The following is a 22,109-nucleotide window of genomic DNA, read 5'->3' as shown; positions in this document are numbered from 1 at the left end:
TAAGAAAGTAAGAATGAGAAATCCCCCTGTGCCATCCAGAAAGAGGGCATTAAGAGCCTTAGTGTTAAGTAGGAGTTACAGCAGAATGGCACATGTGGAATGAAGTCCAGGCCTTTGAGGACTAGGAAAATGGCACTCAGCTCTTCTCACATTAATGCCTGGAAGCAGGAAGAGCTGTTCTACCTACAAAATGGGGGCCAGGGGGATCCTACCTAACTAGGGAATAGCCATGGGAAGAAGGAAAGGAACTGGTAAGAAAACAGGGACCCAAAGCCTGAGCCACTCATAGGTGAGGTAGCTGAATTCTTATCTATGTGATTTTATCACCACCACCACACGCCCCTCAGATGAGACTTTAACACAGTGTTGTCTGAGGCAGGTGGAGAAGGTTAAGGGACCTATGAAAAGGGATTGGGCTACAAGGCCTTTATTGATAATATATCTCCTCTGTTTCTCAATTTTTCTGTGGAGGACCTAATTATCCTTTTCCTATCTTTCCAATTAAAATGAAAACCTATGGTATGATTTATTACAAAAAGCTTTTCTTAACTTCTAATAGTCTGATCTCATTTCCTTGACTAGAAATGATATCACAGTAAAACTAGATTGTAACATTTGTAGGCTTTGTTATAATACAGACCTATGAATTGACTTAATCCACTATGTAGTTATAGAAGTGAATAACTAAGCTGTCTGTGTAATGGGGAGGGAAAGGAATGTGAATCCTTTATCACACAAAGTAAACCAACTACATAGTACAATTTTAGAGCCACAGAGCAGGTGTGAGAACACAACTGGTCACTCATGCTACCTTGTCTGGGGATGAAGCGTTTTTACCTTGAATGCATGTAAACATCTCTCTTTGCTTACCTGAGTGTCTACTCAGCTGTAACTCCAGTTCTTTCTTATTTCTCCTGCATTTAAAATCACTTAACAGGCTGGGCACAGTGGCTCACGCCTGTAATCCCAGCACTTTGGGAGGCTGAGGTAGACGGATCACTTGAGATCAGGGGTTTGAGACCAGCCTGGCCAACATGGTGAAACCCCGTCTCTACTAAAAAATATAAAAATTAGGCCAGGCACGGTGACTCACACCTGTAATCCTAGCACTTTGGGAGGCTGCAGAGGGCAGATCCTGAGGTCAGGAGTTCAAGACTAGCCTGGCCAATATGGTGAAACCCTGTCTCTACTAAAAATACGAAAAGTAGCCAGGCATGGTGGCATGTGTCTATAGTCCCAGCTACTTGGGAGGCCGAGGTGAGAGAATTGCTTAAACCCAGAAGGCAGAGATTGCAGTGAGCCAAGATTACGCCACTGCACTCTAGCCTGAGCGACAGAGTAAGACTTCATCTCAAAAAACAACAACAACAACAACAAAAAACTAGCCAGGCAGGGTGGCGCATACCTGTATCCCTGGCTACTTGGGAGGCTGAGGCACAAGAATCACTTGAACCTGGGAGGCAGAGGTTGCAGTGAGGAAAGATCGTGCCACTGCATTCCAGCCTGGGTGTTAGAGTGAAACTCAATCTAAAAAAACTAATAATAAATAAAATAAAATCACTTAATAATATGATACCTGGAATAAAGATCTGCTTGAATCTAAAGGGACGTGCAATGGAAGCTTAAATACACCATGTCGTGGTTGAAAATTGTTTCAGGAAGGAGCTGGACAACGAGGATGCTTATTGCCCTGCAGAGAGGAACGTGTCAGGATTTATAGTGGGAAAATATATACAAATAGTCTCCAGAGTTTTAAATCATCTGCTCATTACAGAACCTGATTTCAGTATAATAGTTACCTGGTGTACGAAATGGATGGAAGCAAAGTTATGGTGAATTTATAAACTTCAACATTCAGCAATGTCTCATTTTATATATATGAGAAAATGGCATGCATCCGTAGTTCCAGCTACCTGGGAGGATGAGACAGGAAGGTCATTTGAGCCCAGGATTTGAAGTTCAGCCTGGCCAACATAATGAGACCTCATCTCTAAAAACACCAAAAGTTTTTTTTTTTAATTAAAAAAAAAATATGAGGGGACAGAATGGCATATGAAGAAAGTATGAGTTTTAGAATCTGAACCCTGATTTGGGGCTGCTTGGCACCCAGTCCTTGGGCAGACTCCCAGCTCTCTGAGCTATTTTCTTCCTCTGAAAATAAGACTGTCTCTCTAGCCAGGGTTGTTGGAAAGATCAGTACTTACATATCAGGCCAGTAGCACAGAGCCTAGTAAATTAACAATGGCAGCTGCTGTGGGACATGACATTTCATGTCTGAAACATATCCAGGGTTTTGTCAAAGAGCAAGCATTCAGCTGTAGACTTTATGGGTGAAGTTTTGGCACATTTTTTGGGCAAACTCTAGTTTCATGAGATACTTATATAAATTTTTAGTCCTTGGCACTTTTGTCTATTTCATAGCCACATTGGTATATTTTTTGCTTATAATTTGACTGTAGGAGGGGATTGAATACCAAATTCACAAGTCTAAACTAATAGAAATAAATGGGAGAGAAGGCTCTTCCTTACAATAATAGAAAGAATTATGGAGTTAGAAAATCGATAGGCTGGGCACGGTGGCTCATGCTTTTAATCCCATCACGTTGGGAGGCCAAGACAGGAGGATCACTTGAACTCGGGAGTTGAAGACCAAGACTGGGCAACATAGTGAGAACTCGTCTCTGTTTAAAATAAATAAATAAAATTAAAACAATAGAAAAAGAAAAGAGATGCTTACAAGTTTTGCTTTGTTTTCTTTTTGTTTTTGTTTTTTGAGATGTAGTTTTGCTCTTGTCACCCAGGCTGGGGTGCAGTGGCATGATCTCAGCTTACTGCAACCTCTGCCTCCTGGAATAATGCGAATCCCCTGCCTCAGCCTCCCAAGTATTTGGGATGACAAGTGCCCACCACCACACTTGGCCTATTTTTGTATTTTTAGTAGAGACAGGGATTCACTATATTGGAAAGGCTGGTCTCAAACTCCTGACCTTAGGTGATCTGCCAGCCTTGGCCTCCCAAAGTGCTGGGATTACAGGCATGAGCCACTGTGCCCAGCCAAGATTGTTATTATTATTATTATTTTAACAACTTTCTAAGTGCTTGGTGTTATGGAAGCAGCATTTTAACTTTTTGAAAGTATTTCCCTATACATTAACCTCATCTTTAGCCACTAATACTGTTTAAGAGAAAGTAGATGGAAAATTATCGTGGCAGTCAAAGAACTAAGATCCAGAAAAGATAAATGACTTGGTCAAGGTGGTTCCTGCCAGATCTAGAACCTTCATCCCATGGCCTCTTGGGATTGGGTTCTTTCATAGACTATGGGCTTAAGAACTTTTTGGAAATAAAAGAAAACGTGAATATATAAAATATAAGAAAGCAAACTTGTATCCTCTCTGGGGTAGTTTAGCAGTAGTGCTGTCTTAAAGAGTATTGCACCAGAGAGATACCATTCTAATTTGAAACTCTTTGGTTCTGTGACATTGGTTAAAGAGGCTCGATTTGGTACAAGATGTCTGTATGTGGTGAGCCCTTTGAATATTCCTCAATACATCCCCGTGGCCTGGTGTCTTTAGGAGTCTCCCAATGGCGTGTGAGCAATAACATCAGTTATTCTGTTTCCATTTGAAATAATTGGCCAATCCCACAGGTGGGGCTGTCTCACTCATGGAAAAGCAGCAGGACAGAGAGGTTAGGGAGAGGTGATGAAGCTGGATGCCAGCATTTGTGTGTCTGCCCTGGCCACTTGCCAGCTAAGTGACTCTGGACAAGGATAATATGAAGATGACAATAGAACGTGCCTCATAGGGCTGTTGTGAAGATTCAGTGAGTTAATACTTGCAAAGAATTGAGTGTAGCACCTGGCATATGGAAAGTGCCATACAAACATTTTTAAATTGTAGCAAAATCTACATAAAATTGGCTGTTTTTAACCTTTTTTTTTTTTTGAGGTGGAGTTTTACTCTTGTTGTCCAGGCTGGAGTGCAATGGCATGGTGTCGGCTCCCTGCAAACTCCACCTCCTGGGTTCAAGCGATTATGCCGCCTTGGCCTCCTGAGTAGGAGTTACACATGCCCGACACCACATCCAGCTAATTTTTGTATTTTTGGTAGAAATGGGTTCTCACCATGTTGGCCAGGCTGGTCTCAAACTCCTAACTTCAGGTGATCCGTCTGCCTCAGCCTCCCAAAGTGCTGGGATTATAGGTGTGAGCCACTGGGCCCAGCCCGTTTTAACCATTTTTAAGTGTACGGCTCTGTGGCATGAAGTACCTTTACATTGTTGTGCAGCCAACATGAATGCTCTGTTCTCTCCTCCCCAGCAACCCCTGGTAACCTCTATTCTACTTTTTGTCACTATGAATTTGACTACTCTCAGTACCTCATATAGGTGGACTCATACATGTTTCTTTTTGTGACCAGCTTATTTCACTTACAGTAATGTCCTCAAGGCTTATCCATGCTGTAGCATGTGTCCATATTTCCTTCCTTTTTAAGGATGAATCATATTTCATTGTATGTATATACCACACCTTGCTTATCTATTTGTTTGTGGACGCTTGGGTTACTGTTTCCTTTTGGCTGTTGTGAATAGTGCTGCTATGAGCTTAGGTACAAATATCTGCTGCTGTCCAAGCTTTTGCTTATTTGGGGTGTATACCCAGAAGTGGGATTGTTGGATCATATGGTAATATTATGTCTTAACTTTTTAAGGAATTGCCATACTGCTTTCCGCAGGAGCGGTGCCAGTTTATATTCCTACGAGCAGTACACACAGGGTTCACTTTTTCCCACATCTGCACCACCACTTGTTTGATGCACATGTGGGAAAAAATGAAACCTGTGTGTATTGCTGGTAGGAATATACTCTTCACCTATTCTTGAGAAGCTCAATATGTAAGCATTTTTATATGTAAAAATATTGAAGGAATGTATTAACTAATAGTCAGATATCCAGTGTTGTTAAGTTGTTGCCTTAGTTTTTTCTTTGAGACAGAGTCTCGCGCTGTTGCCCAAGCTGGAGTGCAATGGCATGATATCAGCTCACTGCAACTTCCACCTCCTGGGTTCAACTGATTCTCCTGTCTCAGCCTCCTGAGTAGCTGGGATTACAGGTGCCTGCCACCACACTCGGCTATTTTTTTTTGTATTTTCAATAGAGAGAGGATTTTACCATGTTGGCCAGGCTGGTCTTGAACTCCTGAACTCAGGTGATCCACCCATCTCTGCCTCCCAAAGTGCTGGGATTATAGGTGTGAGCCACCGCGCCCAACTGCCTTAGTCTTTTTAAAGAGGAATGAGTAAAATATTTTGATGAGGGAAGATTTGGGAAATCTTCTGGTTAATCAGATGCTAATCAATGTTTACCAGCAAAGCTCTCCTTCTGTGTTTCTAGAACCCTCTTTCTGTGTTTCATCTGACCTCTCCTTAATTTAACACTCCCACCCCCATCCATTGCACTCCACTTTTTAAGGAGAAAGGCAAGTCATAGGTAATAAGCTCATGACAAGAATTTATTTAGAACCAAACGGTTTTTTGGTTTACGTGCTGCAGTGTGTAAAGAATGAGTTGGCTCAGTTAGCCAAATTAGAATGATCCTACCCTCCAAGTGTATTGTAAAACTTGTACGAACAGACTTAGCATATCCAGCATAAAAGTAGCCCATCCGTGGGGAAAAAAGCAGATGGAATGAGAAAGTTCTGGTTCCTCTCTGGCCTGTGTTTTTGCCTCTTGACGTGTTTCACTACTTTGTGAACACAAGTTTCAGTGGGTGCCAGGGGCGCCAATGCATTCAGAAGGTCATGTCTGTTTTTCAAGCAGTTTCCAGAAGGCTATGCAGATCGTAGAGATTGGTAGTAACATGGGCATAGCCAGGCCCATCGAGAGCTCCTGGAACCAGTGGGTCAAGTGCCTTGAATAAGATGCTTCCCAGGAATGATGCCTTCCAGCTGGGTTCCCTAAGCTGCCTGTGCATGTTTGGCCAAGTGTGAGCTAAGCTGGGGTCGGTGCCCGGTTGGTTAAACGTGAAGTCACTTACATGGCCTGAGACCACTGCGCTGTTAAACCAGGAGCCGCTGGTATGCAGACTTATGCAGCTCGCGGGGCACACATGGCACATCTTCTCGAAATGCCCATTTTACTAAATTTGGGGCTGGGACCCCTTTCTGTTTTAAATACTGAAACACAGATAAATTGTGGATTAAAATGAAAAATTGATTTTTTTGAAAGGGTGAGACAGACATGATACTTTATGCTAATTGGGCTTTGAGCTGTGCCCCTCAACTATTCCTTTTCACTCCTCGTTCATTCCATGTGTTTCCTCTTTTCTACATTTAGGGTTATTTTTCTATGAAAAAGCTTACTGTTGCACAATTTGGGAAGCCTGGGGGTGTATGGAGATCCAGAGAGAACTCAGGCTGGTTTGCATCTCCTAAAGGTAGTGGGCCAGGAAGAGTCACATTGCTGCACAGCTGTGCTCACCACGTGTCATCTGTGATCTTGGACAAATGGTTGGGCTGTCTCAAGCCTCTGTTTCCACTCTGTAAAGTGAGAATAGTACCAGTGTCGTAGGATTGTCGTGGGTTAAAGGCTGTGCAATGAAGAGGGACTGGCGCTGGCTTGGTCTGTGGCTGTGGAAGGGTGGATAAGTAGAAGAAGCCTCACCAGCTGCTTCTGTTAGTGCTTCACCTGGCCTCCTATCCTTACTTATTCACGTAGCAAGGTCTCTACACGCTGGAATTCACAGCCTTCTTTTATTGCTCGAGCTGTTCTCTCTGCCCCTTGTCTCCCCCTAGATAACTGTAACTCCTCCAGGCCTGATATCAAGATGGAAGCAAGGCTGGCTTGGGGAAGGTTCTGGAGTAGCTGAAGACTGCTCCAGGGGACTTTACTTTCAAGGGCAGAAACCCATCTGGTGTGCTGCTCAAGGCTCTCCATAAGTGGAAGCATCGGGTGGCAGTGGATGGAGCACTAGGAGAGGAAGCGGGGAAGCAAGAATTTTGAAGAGCAGACCAGAGCTGTTATCTTTAATCTCCACCCCCATTTTTATGGGGTTCATCTCTAAACATGTTGCAAGAAAAAGCAAATCTATGTGGACTGTGAATACTAGTCAACTGGCAAAATGAACTTGGCTTGAGTATTTAATAGTAATTATTATAATATCATCAGTGACTTATAATATCATCAGTGATGCCCAGCGAACTGTACGTGATTCTCTTGCAGGTAGGTGTATTATTAGGTGCTCTAGGTTGGCTGCCTGGAAAGAACTTCTATCAGTAGAATGAACATCTGCCCACCTCCTTGATTTTGAGCTGTCACCTGGCCTTCTCACTGTCATTTCACAACCTGTACTCCTCTCATTTACCCGGCTTAGAAACAGCTGTAAAATGACCTGAGGGTCTCCCTTCAGCTATTCTCAAGAAATCAAAGACTTGGGAGGGTGGAGAGGAATGACCCTCTTAGTTGTGTGAGGAATTGGACAGAAGCGCATCTTGAGGTGTTTGTACGATTTCTCTATTCTTGTCTTCGCTTCTCCAGATGTGTTTTCCCAACCAGCTTCCTTTCTCTCCTCTCCTTCAAACCTGACTTCAAACTCTCTTCATCTACTGGCTCTGATTGATCCCATCACTGAACAATGTCTTTTCTCTCCCTTAGCTTTTCTGTTCTTTCTACTTTAATTAGTTTATATTTTTTCCAAAGGAGCTTCGTAACTTTTCTCCAAATGTGTTAAATGTGTCTTCTCCCGTTAGATTGTAAACTGAGGTACAGAGTCCTTCTACCACTCTATCCCTTCTCTCTACCCATGAAGTGCTCTGCAACTATTTAGACATTAAAGACTTCGCCACATACCAAAAGAAACACATTCTGTTGTTGTATTTATTGGCTTTAATTATAAGGCACTTGGAATGCATTTTAGGATTCTGCATCTCCATAATTCTCTGCCAGCACTTTGCACCTAGTGGACTAATTTTCCATCCTTGCCTGGCTTCATAATTGTGGACACTTCTGCGCAAATGCTGGCAGGACATTCATGACTTAATTTTGAAATTGTATTCTAATGACTGATACACAGAGAAGATTTGGCTATTTCCTCTGGTCTGCAGCTGACATGTGGCATGAGGGAATTTACATACAGCACCATGGTCCACTTCACAGCCAAGAATTCAGTGCCTGAAGGAGATCAGTTATTTAAACTTGAAGCAGAACAGCATGAATTATATTTAAGATAGTTGCTGTTCTGGCTCTTGTATAAAGTTATTTCAGCTCTGGGCTAAAGAAGCATAGTATCTGAAAACCTTCATTTCTGTTGTATGTTTACGAGAAGATCCGTTTCTAAACTTGGGACCATGTACTTTATGAGAGTAGTGGTACTGTGTGTTAGAACAAAAAGCACACCACAACAAGCCAAAACCAAAATGTTTGCAGCTTTGTTGCCCTACTGGGGTAAATTCTTTCCCATGAGAGAGCTGTTCTCTGTGTATTTTATACACTTACTAAGTAGTTTACAAAATCATGGGTTGTATACATTCTCTTCAGCCTGCAAACTTGATGTGAGCCTCACCCACTCTTGCCAACCCAACACCCTTCCCACATCAGCCATTCCATTTCCTCCTACTGCTCCCTGTGCTGTTGACCTAAAAGAATAAAAATGTTTGCACTAATATAATAGGGTACCTCCAAAACATAAAGGTCAGTGAAAACTAAACAAAAACCAAGCATAGTTTTAAATACACACCAACTCTGTAGAGCAATATGTTAGCTGTAGGACTTTGAGTAAAGCACTTACCCCATTTGAGTCTAGTTAAGTGGAGGTAATAATACTTGTCCCATCTAGCTGAGAGCTGTTTTACTCATATGAGAGAATTTATGTGGTAGTACTTTATAAATATGTATGACTTCTATGAAACTGAAGAGCTCAGCATGTTTGGTTCAAGTCTTGCTGCTTGATGGTGGCACCATATGAAGTGTTTATGATTTCTCACGAGTCTGGGGTCTCCTTACAGACACTAAATGTGCGGACCCACGCTGATTTTCATGTCCTACTTAAACCAGAGAAGCTTCTTGCAAATGAGAACTAGCCTAGGTGACTTTAGCCCAGAATCTCATCACATTGAAATATATCCTTGATCCGTGACTGTATTGTCAACATATCCCCATTTGCATAGTATGATCCACTTGAGAGCTGAGTTTTTGGCAACATTTTTTAAATTGTCCTGAATCATGGTTAATTCCCACTCACTAACCAACAGCATATACTTGCATTAATAACACCCATCTGTTCAACATCATAGCCTTCTAATTGAGTCTGTTATATTAAACTTCTCTTCCAAATACAAGTTTTGATTTAAAGTCACCTCCTTCGTATATCCCTAGAACAGTGAGATGCCTTTATGTTTTGTCCTGTTAGTTGTACAAGCTTGTCTTTATGTAAACTGGCACACTGGGGTGACTTTCTGGTGCCAAGCCATGTCCTGTTTCCACCTCCACCATCGGAAGTCACAAAATCAGCTGACTGCTGCTTGTTGGCTTCCTTTTTCTTCTCCCGTACCGTGCTCCTCTTCAACTTGTTCTTTTCTTTTGCCAGTCCTGCCCATGCAAAGCATCATTATTTCTTCTTCTTATTTAGATTTGAAAGGTTTCATATCACACAGGCTTGCTGCAGCCTTCTTGTCACTCTCCAGGTTAGGTTCCCTCCATTCATTCTCTTTCACTCACTTCTTGCCCTACCTGTTTTCTCCTATAAGACTGTCACATCCAAGCTATCTCTTTAGGCCGTTGGGCCTTGTAATAAACTATCATGGCATTAGTCATCTGATCACTTCCTCTCTGCTGCCTTTGAACTTTTGTGATTGTCAAAAATGGTGAAACTGACTAAATAGTCATTGTACATTTTGAATGACCATGGTCCTTTTCTAGAAGTTCAAATAGATCAGTTAGATGTCTGAAAGTCATTCTTTGCAGTCGGCCTGGCATTAATGCTTATTTCTCATATTTATTTTCTGTAACTGAACATTAAAACAAATTTAGGCCGGACACAGTGGCTTCTGCCTGTAATCTCAGCACTTTGGGAGGCCAAGGCAGGTAGATATCACTTGAGACCAGGAGTTTGAAACCAACTTGACCAACAAAATGAAACGCTGTCTCTACTAAAAATATAAAAAAATTAGCTGGACATGGTGGTATGTGCCTGTAATCTCAGCTACTGTACCCCCTACTGTGGAGGCTGAGGCATGAGAATCGCTTGAACTCGGGAGGTGGACATTGCAGTGAGTCAAGATCATGCCACTGCATTCCAACCTGGACAGCAGAGTGATACTGTCTCAAAAAAGAAAAAAACAAATTTAATCTATTATTATTTCTGATATAGTAAAGTAATACAGGTCAATGGTATAGAGTATTTGAAAAATATATAAGAATTGAAAAAAAAAAAGACAATGCTAGAGTTGTCCTTCTAGAAACATTCTTTTAACATTGTGGTATTTCTTTCCAGTTTTTTTCCTCTTAATCCTATGTATGTAACATATTACATAATTACTATAAGAGTACACACGTGTATGTTGAATATGTTTATGTATGCAAAACTAAAATTGTGGTGCTTTTTTCAATTTTATGTAGCTTCAAATACATTTAATTTGCAAATTATATAGGGGAGAGACACTAAAACCACTGAGATGGGGAAAATTTCTTATAATCATCCTTGAAGAACTAGCTGATAACATTATTATATATATCTGTTATCATTTTATAACTTGCTTAACAACTGGCTATTATAACTTAATTATTAAATAATTTAAGAAGTATGATTTAAAAACTATTATATATTTTTGAGACAGGACCTTGCTCTGTTGCCTAGGCTGGAGTGCAGTGGTGCAATCTCGGCTCACTGCAACCTCCTCCTCCCAGGTCCAAGCAATTCTTGTGCTTCAGCCTCCTCAGCAGCTGGTATTGCAGGCATGTACCACCATGCCCAGCTAATTTTTGTATTTTTTAGTAGAGACAGGGTTTTACCATGTTGACCAGACTGGTCTCGGACTCATAATCTCAAGTGATCTGCCCTCCTTGGCCTCCCAAAATGCTGAAATTACGGGCTGAGTCACCGTGCCTGGCCTATTTTTGTTTTTTCTTTTCCTTTTATTTTTTGAGATGCAGTCTCAATTTGTCACCTAGGCTGGAGTGCCGTGGTGCAATCTTGGCTCATCACAACCTCCGCCTTCCAGGTTCAAGCGATTCTCCAGCCTCAGCCTCCCGAGTAGCTGGGATTACAAGTACACGCCACTGCACCTGGCTAATTTTTGTATTTTTAGTAGAGACAGGGTTTCACCATTTTGGCCAGGCTGGCCTTGAAATCCTGACCTCAGGTGATCCACCTGCCTCAGCCTCTGTCTGTTGTTTTTTTATGAACACATCATAAAGAGTTTACATTGATTAGATAAATAAGACATGTACAGTATAACATACTGAAAAAAAAAACCCACTTGTAACCAAAAGGTGATGTTGTTTTCTTGCATGTACCATTGCATCATGTATGATCTATTTTCTTTTTTTCCTAATAGTCAAGGGAAAATTAGGCCGAGGCTCACTGTTCTCTTGTCTTCTAAATCCTCCAGCTTTGTAGGAATACCCTCTGATACTTTACTATTCAGGGCAGTTTTTGTGAGGATAGGGACATGGTGTTAGCAGTGACTTGCTACTCCTGGGGAACAGACTAGAGGGCTCCTGTTATATGACCTGGTAAGTCTGCTTAACTGTTGTAAAATATTATTATTCCTATGGGATATGTATTAAAGTTTACGTAAGTATCTGGGTTTTTAAACTATTCATTATCTATAGCCAATAGGGAGAATTACTTAAGGATTGGTTCTGAATAACTTGGGACATTTTTCCCTGACCAACAGTTTAAGCATAAAAGGTTCATACCAAGTCATAGGGAGTTGGGCTTCTTTCCCTCTTTTAAATACAGTAGAAGCTTATCCAAACTAAAGATTTTTAAATTACCTTCTGTTCCATCCTGGCTGACACAGTAAAATTCTGTCTCTACTAAAAATACAAAAAATTAGCCAGGCATGGTGGCATGCACCTGTAGTCCCAACTACTTGGGAGGCTGAGGCAGGAGAATTGCTTAAACCCAGGAGGCGGAGTTTGCAGTGAGCCAAGATCGCACCACTACACTACAGACTGGGCAACTGTGAGACTCTGCCAAAAAAAAAAAATTACCTTCTGATGTTGGAGTTAAATTTTTGAAATTGGCCTTGGAAACTTGACACTTCATTCTTTCTTACTGAGATCTGTATGGGGATGGGAGGACGGTGTATAGGAGCAGGCAGCGGGCAAGTGGAATTTTCTCTGTGCCTACTTGGTAATAGTTAAGAGGTGATTTGGTTTCCAAAATGTGTCTTGAAATTATAATTGTCCAAAAAATCCCAAATCTAGGAATCATTGCCTATAGTTCTTCCAAATTAAGCAGAGTTCCAGATATACCCCACCCACAAACCTAGTCTGCAGGCCAGCCCTCTGTGTATGGGTGTTAACATCTCCGTGGGCTGCTTTGCGTTTCTAGATTATGAAAAAAGAAATTAGATATTCCTGTTCATATTTATACAGCAGACCAAATGAATTTTTGTCTTGTGTGAGATTTATAAATAACTCATCTATTCTGAAAAGATGTGCTGGGTTTGGAGAGCCAGGCTTGGTTTAAAAACAAATGAAGAGGCTAGGAACAGTGGTTCATCCCTGTAATCCCAGCACTTAGGGAAGCTGAGGTGGACAGATCACCTGAGATCAGGAATTTAAAACCAGCTTGACCAACATGGTGAAACCCTGTCTCAACTAAAAATAAAATTTAAAAAAATAAATAGCCTGGCATGGTGGCACACACCTGTAGTCCCAGCTACTTGAGAGACTGAGTCACGAGAATCACTTGAACCCAGGAGGCAGAGGTTGCAGTGAGCCAATATCACGGCTACTGCATTCCAGCCTGGGCAACAAGAAGAAGACTCCATCTCAAAAAAAAAAAAAAAAAAAAACAAACAAACAAACAAAAAAGCTTATCTCAAAAAAAAAAAAAAACAAACCAAAAATGAACAAACAAAAATACCAACACGTGTTAAGTAGATGTTTACAACAAGTATGAAAAAAGTGTGGGGACTTTTGTATGAAAGTGGGATTCAGGAACCCTCTTTCTTGTGTAGATACTGATGCCATGCACATTGAAAGCATATTTGCAGAAAAGGATAAATTATTTTCATAAAGCCTAAACTATCTCTCCATTTTCCTGTATAATTATGACAAGCTTCTTAACTATTCCGGGCCCCAGTGACCTCACTGCAACAAACGGGATTGGCAGCCAATCAGGAACTCTAATTCGTCAGTGTTGGTTACCCTTATTTTTCCACCTGGGAAATTCTTCTAATGCTAAACTTGAAGATTTGGGGCTTTGTGTTATTATGGTAGGTGGTCATATTCGCTTACAGCTTTGTCTAACCTGAATATCCTCTAAGGTTGTGTGTTGACTTATGACTTTGGAAGGTTCTTAGCAATGTGTCATGGGGGAAAAGTTCCAGGGAGGATGTGGAAGGCAGGCTTTCAATAAAGTCTCCCTGTGCTTAGTATCTTGTGTGACTGTTATGAGAGCAGTGGACACTGCAGGACTAAACTTGGAAGGACACAGCATCTCTGCCTTGAAGCACAAAGTTGAGCACACCATTCAGCAGCAGTCTTTACTGAGCACCTACTATTTCCTTTGCCCTTGGTAGGAATGTAGAAATAGATGAGACTCGAGGGCCTGTGCTCAGTGTCTTATAATTTTAGTGACTTGATGAAGCCATGTTTTTAACATGAGGGTGGCGGTCTCTCTCATCGTTTCAGATTCTTTATAGTGCCTGTGAATACATATCGGGTTACTAACAACTTCAGCCTTGAGTTTGCCTATTTTTCAAAAGAAAAAGAGAAATTTGATTATGTGGTCCTTTAAAGCTTAAGATTAAGCAGCTGTGAAATACTTCTGGAAGCTGGTATGAAGCAGGAATATATCATGGGTCAAATTTACAGAGTGTATCAGCTTACTTGAAATCTTGGACTTCAGGTTCTTTCATCTTTGTATTCCATTCTCCCATTCCCACTCCAGTGTTTGTGTCTTGGAATCAGTTCTCTTCCTTCTAGTGTGTTCTTCGATGTATAATGCCATCTCTGGTAACTATTCTTTAAGTTGTGAGAGGGAGCAGATACCCTGTTAGGTATTTTCTTCCAGACAAAAGCAGTTCCCAACTTTCAGAAGATGGTTCAATGAACAATTGAAATGAATTATATACTCAATGATACTAAGATTCCTTGTAGAAATTTTGAGCCACACAGAATAACAATGTATATATAAAATGCTAGGCTGGGCACCGTGACTCACTCTTGTAATCCCAGCACTTTGGGAAGCTTAAGCTGGAAGACTGTTTGAGCTCAGGGGTAGGTTCAAGACCAGCGTGGGTAACATAGTGAGACTTTGTCTCTACTGAAAATGAATAAAGGTTAAATTTTTAAAACTAACTTCCTTTCTCTCTCTCTCTCTCTCTCTCCTTCTCTCCTTCTCTCCTTGTCTCCTTCTCTCTTTCTCTCTTTCTTCAGGGTCTTGCTTTGTTACCCAGGCTGGGATACAGTGGCACAATCACAGTTTGTTGCAGCCTTCACTTCATGGGCTCAGGTGATTCTCCTGCCTCAGCCTTCTGAGTAGTTGGGACTATAGGCTTGCACCACCACACCCAGCCAATTTTTTGTGTTTTTTATAGAGACAGGTTTTCACCATGTTGCCCATGCTGGTCTCAAACTCCAGCTTAAGGGATCCACCCACCTTGGCCTCTGAAAGTGCTAGGATTATGGGTGTGAGCTACTCCAACCGGGCATATTTCTATGAATTGATAATTCCTGGTTTTCTGCTTTTCCTTGAAGAGAAATACCCTAAATAATACCCATTGTAGAACAGATTCCAAGTCCTGGTTTTGGGGACTCTTGTCAACCTTTCTTTCAATATATCCCTCAAATCTAAGCGTCTTGTAATTATGCTAAACTTTCAATCTTTTAACTCTAATAAAAACTTTGAGAGACTTTTGAGTCATATTTGTCACTCTGTGTTCCATCTCCAGAACAGACTGGCACCAAACAGCCAGTCAAATATTTGCTGAACAAATGAATGAATTTTAATACGAAGGGGATGGCGGCCTTGGTGTCTCTGTGTGAAGGTAATAGGAAGAGAATAGGAGAAATTAAATAGTGACCCTGTCAACTCTTTATTGAATGAGGTAGATTTTGGGCTGTTTTTACATTGGATTTTGTAGGTATTGTTTGGGAAATGGACTCCTAAAGGACTCTTTCATCTCTAACTTCCACTTCTCTTTCAAAATACTCTCTAACAGCTTGCTTTCATTCTGCTTCTTGAATCTGTGACTAAGCTTTATTGTGTAATTTCCATAGAATGCAATTGCTTTGAACTGTCATCTGATGCCACAAGTAGTATTTTGTGAGTTGCTAATACATCAGGAAGCTGTGTTCTTCACAACGTCCTCATGTTTTTGGTGGTTCAGGGCAGCAAGTGAAGATGAACTGTGGAGGTTACAGTTAATCAAGTTACTTTAAAACAAAAAGAATTTTGAAGCCACTTAAATGGCCTGCTTCTTGGGCTTGCCAGTGACAAGTCCCTTCCTGAGCTCACTTAGATTTAGCAGCAGGAGGTACTGCGTCAAGAATAAGGGCTGCGATGTTGACAGACCTTAGTTCCAGCCCTGGCTTTGCCATTGACCCAGCAAATAACCATGGGCAGTCCCTTTCCCTTGCTTGACTTTGGTTTCCTCATTTATAGGAAAGAGATAATGCCTATCTTTCAGGGTGATCATGAGAACCGCAGAACCACACAGTAACATTTGGAAGCGCCCTTTATAGGCAGTAAAGCCACGTCTTAAGTGAATTATTTTATTAGCTCCATGATGGATCTTTAAATGGCAGTGTTATTATCCATGCCAGTGGTTCTTATCAGAAGCCACCATTTTGTAAATAGTGAGTAACGAGGAAATATTTGCAGGCAGTCTCTGTGGCCCAGAAGGATCTGCTTTTGTTGTTAAGATTTTCTCAAACTCTTAACTTTCCTAGACTTACAGTTTGACAGTAGATTATGAAAGGTGTTCTCTCTCACTCAAAGAAGGTGAGGCCGAAGTGTGTCAAGTTAGAAAGGCAGTGGGCCAGGCACACAGAGGGTCAGAAGGCAAGTCCCATGAGGGCACACATGTTTTATACTTAGTACCCTGTGTCTGGTGCTTTGACGCACGTGTGGCACATAGAACCTAAGAATTGGACAGTAGTTGAGTGAAGTCCACGGAATGGTGCTATCTTTGCTCTGTTAATGATCATACTCTTCATGGGTGTAAATAATCAAATAAAATTACCCACAGAGATATTTTGGAGCCCTTTTATTAGCATTTCCTGATAAGAGATTTTATTTGTTCATCATATATTTTTACAGAGCATGCAGCCTGTGCAGTGAGGTGTGCTGGGCACCATGAGGGCACAAATATGTCTTCTAGGAGTTTACTGTTAACCAAGGCAGGATGGAGGGCATTCTGAGCTGAGACAATCAGGAAGACTGGGAAGAAAAGGGCCCACTGGGTCAGGCCTGGAAGACAGATAGTATCCCACTAGATGGGGTCAATATTTTGCAGCTGCAATTTAAGCCTTTGTGGTTGTGTGTTTTAATTCACACATTAAGTAAAATCTCTTATTTGGACAGGGTGATAGCAGAGTTTGGGAGCCCCTCAGCAGGCTGATAGAATCTTACATGCTTTGTGGAGACAGTTGTGGGCAGAGGCTGAGGGACTGGGTTCTGCTGGGGCTTCTGTCTCCTGCTGGGGGGTTGGTTGAGGCTGGAAGGTATGCAGCAGCCTAAGGAAGATGGGGAGAGCACTGCCTTTTGAATATACCCCAGCACCCACTCTTTGAAGTTGGGGATGGTGTGACAAGCACATGGGCTCCCACTAGAAGTTTTATTTTGAATCCAAGCCTTAGTGTTTCTGAAATACTAGAAAATGAAGATATCTTGTCAGAAATGGGAAACAGTCTTTAACCTGAAATTAAAAAGAGAAGCTGGAAATCATGGGGTATCTTGGGGATTAACTGTTCAGAACAGTAGAGATGGAGGATTAGGTGATGGTATGTGAGCATGGCAGGTATCATTTATGAAAACACAGGAAAATAAAATTATGATTTTTTCTGAGACAGAGTCTCATACTGTCACCTAGGCTGGAGTGCAGTGGTGCTATCTCAGCTCACTGCAACCTCTGCCTCCTGGGTTGAAGCAATTCTCTGCCTGACCCTCCTGAGTAGCTGGGATTACAGGTGGGCACCACCACACCTGGCTAATTTTTGTATTTTTAGTAAAGATGGGATTTCGCCACATTGGCCAGGCTGGACTTGAACTCCTGACTCAAGTGATCTGTCTGCTTCAGCCTCCCAAAGTGCTGAGAATTACAGGGGTGAGCCACCACGCCTGGCCTAAAAATTATAATTTTTAAAGTCTATTCATTGTGCAGTAATGATGAGCTCACTTAGTAAGGATTCCCTGGAAGATAATTTTTCTGTACACATAGAGTGCTGTGTGCAAGGAGCCATGACAAATTCAAGGGAGATGTGAAGATGATCAAAACCTTCCTCTAAGGATCCCCTAGTTTGCAGAGACAGGCATACTGATTTATAGTGGGGGATTTTCTGATGAGGGATGTAATAAAAATGTGAACTAAAGTGCCAAGGAGAGCCAATGGATTTAGATGTAGAGATACATGGAATTTTCCTTGAGAGGATGTGAAAGGTGCAGAAGGTGGGAGAATGGCTTTCCAGGCAGAGAGAAGGGTGAAGCAGAAGCACTCAGTGCTGGAGGAAGTGGCATGGTCCTGGAACACAGTGCTGCCTGGAAGTGGTGGCTCAAGTGTGGGCTTCCTGGATGGGGGAAGAGGCAAAGTGTTCTAGAACCTTGTTCTATAGGAAATGGGGGAGCCATCAAAAGTTTTGAGAGGGGGAGTAATAAGGAAGATGCTTCTGTTGGCCGAGGGGAGAATGAGTGAAGGAGGGAGTAGTGGCTGAGGGACTGGACCTGTTCCGAGAGTTTGTAGGAGAGACAGTAAGACCCGGACTCTCGCAGTGGAGGTGCAGAGGAAGATTGACAGCTTCTGTACTTTTCTGAAATGTGAGGGCTCATTTTTAAAGTTTAGATTGGACTGAGTTTATTAAAGAAAAAGAAAATGCTGGCCGGGCGCGGTGGCTCACGCCTGTAATCCCAGCACTTTGGGAAGCCGAGGTGGGCAGATCACAAGGTCAAGAGATCAAGCCCATCCTGGCTAACATGGTGAAACCCTGTCTCTACTAAAAATACAAAAATTAGCTGGGTGTAGTGGTGTGCACCTGTAGTTCTAGCTACTTGGGAGGCTGAGGCAGGAGAATTGTTTGACCCGGGAGGCAGAGGTTTCAGTGAGCCGAGATCAGGCTACTGCACTCCAGTCTGGCGACAGAAAATACTTTTGACAGGTGCCAATCTTTGCTGACATCCATTGGTATCAGTGTTGTGGGGTGAGGTCTCCATGTTCAAGGAATGGAGCCACAGTGGTACGAAGGGGCATGGGAACGAGGATGAGGACATGTATGGAAGCTCCTGCCCCTTTGCACACTGCTTGTTTTTGTTTTTGTTTTTTTTCTTTTTTCCTGAGACTGATTCTAACTCTATTGCCCAAGCTGGAGTGCAGTGGCTTAATATTGGCTCACTACAACCTCCACCTCCCAGATTCAACCAATTCTCCTTATTCTTCTGCCTCAGCCTCCCAAGTAGCTGGGATTATAGGTACCTGCCACCATGCCCAGCTAATTGTATTTTTAGTAGAGATGGGGGGTTTGCCACGTTGGCCAGGCTGGTCTCAAACTCCTGACTTCAAGTGATCCACCCACCTCAGCCTCCCTAAGTGCTGGGGTTACAGGTGTGAGTCACTGCTCCCAGCCTTGATTCACTTGTTAGAAATAATATTGTAAAAATACAAAAAACTAGCCAAGTGTGGTGGTGTGTGCCTATAGTTCCAGCTGCTCAGGAGGCTGAGGTGGGAGGATTGCTTGAGCCCAGGAGGTTGAAGTTGCAGTAAGCCATAATTTCACCACTGCACTCCAGCCTGGGTGACAGTGCCAGTTCCTGTCTCAAAAAAATAAAAATAAAGGAAAAGAAATAACATTGCAAAATCCAAAGGCAATCTCTCTCTTTGCCTGGTGTTTCAGTACTCCTTTTCTGAATGTTAAATGTTCAGCTGCATGTGAGTTTTTTTCTGGTTGATTGTCTCGGGTGTTTAATGAAGACTGCTCTTGTAAATCACATGTTGTTATCCTCTATTTCTAGCTATTGTGGACGATGAAAGGCTCTCTGCAGAAGAGATGGATGAGAGGAGGCGGCAGAACATTGCTTATGAATATCTGTGCCACTTAGAGGAAGCCAAAAGGTAAGATCCGGGCTTATTCTGTTTGTACACCACCTCTTGGAGATAAGCTTTGCAATAAGGGTGTGGGATTGGATGACCAGAAGATTCCTGAAATGGGTCCGTGATTTTAAAGAGTTGTCAGAGTTGCAGATGACCAGGGGGAGACTGTTGCGTGCACTCTGTGATTTAGATTTGACCAAACTTCCATGCCAGGAGACCAGTGGGCTAGGGGTGACCCCTCCACACTCTGCTCCACCCCTCAGTCACAGCTGGGTGCACATCACACTCCTGTGCATATGCTACATCGTTCTAACTCATCTGCAGTCTTGTTGGCAGCAGGATAATGGGAGAAGAAGCATCTGTTTCTTGCAAATGGTTGGGCAGAATTGAGAAAAAGTTGATGCCACTGCCAAGGTTGAGGCACTGGGAGAAAGGCAACTATTCCTTTCCTTTCCTCAGAGCCTTCCAGGAAATCAGTGGGCCAACTGCAGATTGTTTCAAATTCTTCATCTCACTGGCATGGATGTAGAGGAGCAATAATGATTTAAATCAACTTCCTTTTTCCCCAGAGCTTCCTTGGGTCTTTTCCCCACTCCCAGCCCAATGATGATAAATGCCCAGCAGGACAGTAGTCTCTCAGACTGAAGTCCATCAGTCCCTAAGTAGGTTTATGACAGCAATCTCCTCTTTAAACCATGGGTGTGTGGCCACTTAGGATATGTTGTCTCTAAAATCACATTGATTCTTTTAGACTTTTTACATTAAATAAATGTTGGGTTCTCCAAGGAGAAAGTGAAGATAAAGAGTCCTAAGTGCAAATACTTTCTTCATGACAGGAATCAAGAGAACTGTGTCCTTTGTGGGGCAAATACTACAGAGTTCATATACCATGAATTTTGATTGAATGTTTTATGCCGTGATAGAGCAACAGTATTGTTCCCTGGACAAAGATATGTTCCAGCCCTCTTAGCTATATAGAAATAAATACTTGGTTAAATGGTCACTGGTGTTATCTCTGATCACTGATAAATGGCTGTCTACAGAACTAGAATGATGAGGTTTTTAATCAGTATTTTGCAGAACATTCGGTGACACATGCCCTAATTTGACGTCAAAATTGCTTTCAAGGGGTTTCTCAGAGTTGTTTGATATTTTAATAGTGTCATCTAACTTTCTTCAGGCTCTAAAAACCAAGTTTTAAAGATTTAACATGTTTAAAAGATTTAACAAGATTAACATGTCTGTGAAGTCTACAGTTGGGTTGCAGGATGCTAAGGATTCACCGTCAGTCTAAGATCATTAAAAACACGCTTTTAGTCACATTGTTGCAAAAAAGTTAGATTAGGAGATTGATTCATAAGCACTGAAAAGAAATGGTCCTATCGACTCTAGAGGCTAAGGTGGGAGGATCGCTTGCTTGAGCCTGGGAGGCGGAGGTTGCAGTGAGCTGAGATTGGGCTGCCGCACTCCAGCTTGGGTGGCAGAGTGAGACCTTGTCTCAAAAAATAAAAGAAAAGAAATGTACTTTCAGTGAATAAGTTCAAGGAGATAGTAGAGAAACTTCCTTTTTTACTGATACTTCCTTTACATTCTGTTTTTGCCTCCGTTTTTTTACAAGTGGGAAGGGGCATCATGTAGAGGAAAATGATATGTGATTGGGAGTTGGTTTCCTAACTTCCTGGTCCCAGCTCCAGCACTTACACAGGCAATTTGACCCCTCACAGACCATTTAACCTGCAGAAAGTTCAATTTGTCCCTCTGTAAAAGAAACGATAAAAATGATATTACTTATTGCCCTATTTATTCATGGATTCAGGTTTATGGTGATAACATAAGAAAAGTTTTCTCCTCAGTATATTGAAATGGTATAAATGTAGCTTTAAAGCTTGTCATCTTCTCTAGTATTTTTGAAATTCTATAGTTGAATTTTGTTTCAGAAAGTGAGCATAATGATTATTTCAGATTCCTTGGAATAGTTTCATGAAAATAATTATCAAAAATTTACAATTTTTTCTCTAAGATGGCTTTTCATAAATTTATTTGATAAGAGTATATTAGATGTAATATATATTTATAAATCTTTTAAGACACAAATACTTTATTTTTTTTTTTTTTTTTATTCCTGAGACAGAGTCTGTCTTCCAGGCTGGAGTGCAGTGGTGCAATCTCAGCTCACTGCAACCTCCTCCTCCTGGATTCAAGCAATTCTCCTCCCTCAGCCTCCCAAGTAGCTGGGATTACAGGCGCCCGCCACTACACTCAGCTAATTTTTGTATTTTTAGTAGAGATGGGGTTTCACCATGTTGGCCAGGCTGGTCTCGAACTTCTGACCCCAAGACCACCTCGGCCTCCCAAAGTGCTGGGATTACAGATGTGAGCCACTGCATCCAGCCAAGACATAGATGCTTTCAAAGAAGCTGATTTTGGGTCATGGATTATATAAAAATTATGCAGCTACTGCTAGATATTTAGATGTGCTGATTTAAGAAAGCATAGTATACAGAAAACTCATGGTCTTGAACTCAAGAAATATAGGAAAGGGTGAATTAATCTTTCTTGAAAAGATTATTTGAAAGGACTTATTGCATGATTCTTTTAAAGTATTAGTACCTTTGGAATTTGTAATATTGGGTTT

General features: G+C 41.7%; 1 protein-coding gene across 1 annotated transcript in view; it reads left to right on the top strand.

Annotated features, from left to right (window-relative positions):
• Nucleotides 1–22,109, top strand: part of IQGAP2 (IQ motif containing GTPase activating protein 2) — a 307,815-nt gene that overhangs the window by 38,290 nt on the left and 247,416 nt on the right. The window contains exon 2 of the mRNA XM_032277951.1: nt 19,396–19,495. Coding sequence (XP_032133842.1) covers nt 19,396–19,495 — 100 coding nt within the window. The remainder of the gene's footprint in view (nt 1–19,395; nt 19,496–22,109) is intronic.

This window comes from Sapajus apella, unplaced genomic scaffold (assembly GCF_009761245.1).
Source record: "Sapajus apella isolate SASKATOON/1434 unplaced genomic scaffold, GSC_monkey_1.0 scaffold1, whole genome shotgun sequence".
NCBI classification, from domain to species: Eukaryota; Metazoa; Chordata; class Mammalia; order Primates; family Cebidae; genus Sapajus; species Sapajus apella.
The sequence above is the reverse complement of the archived record's forward strand: the minus strand, read 5'-3'. Positions and strand labels throughout refer to the sequence as shown.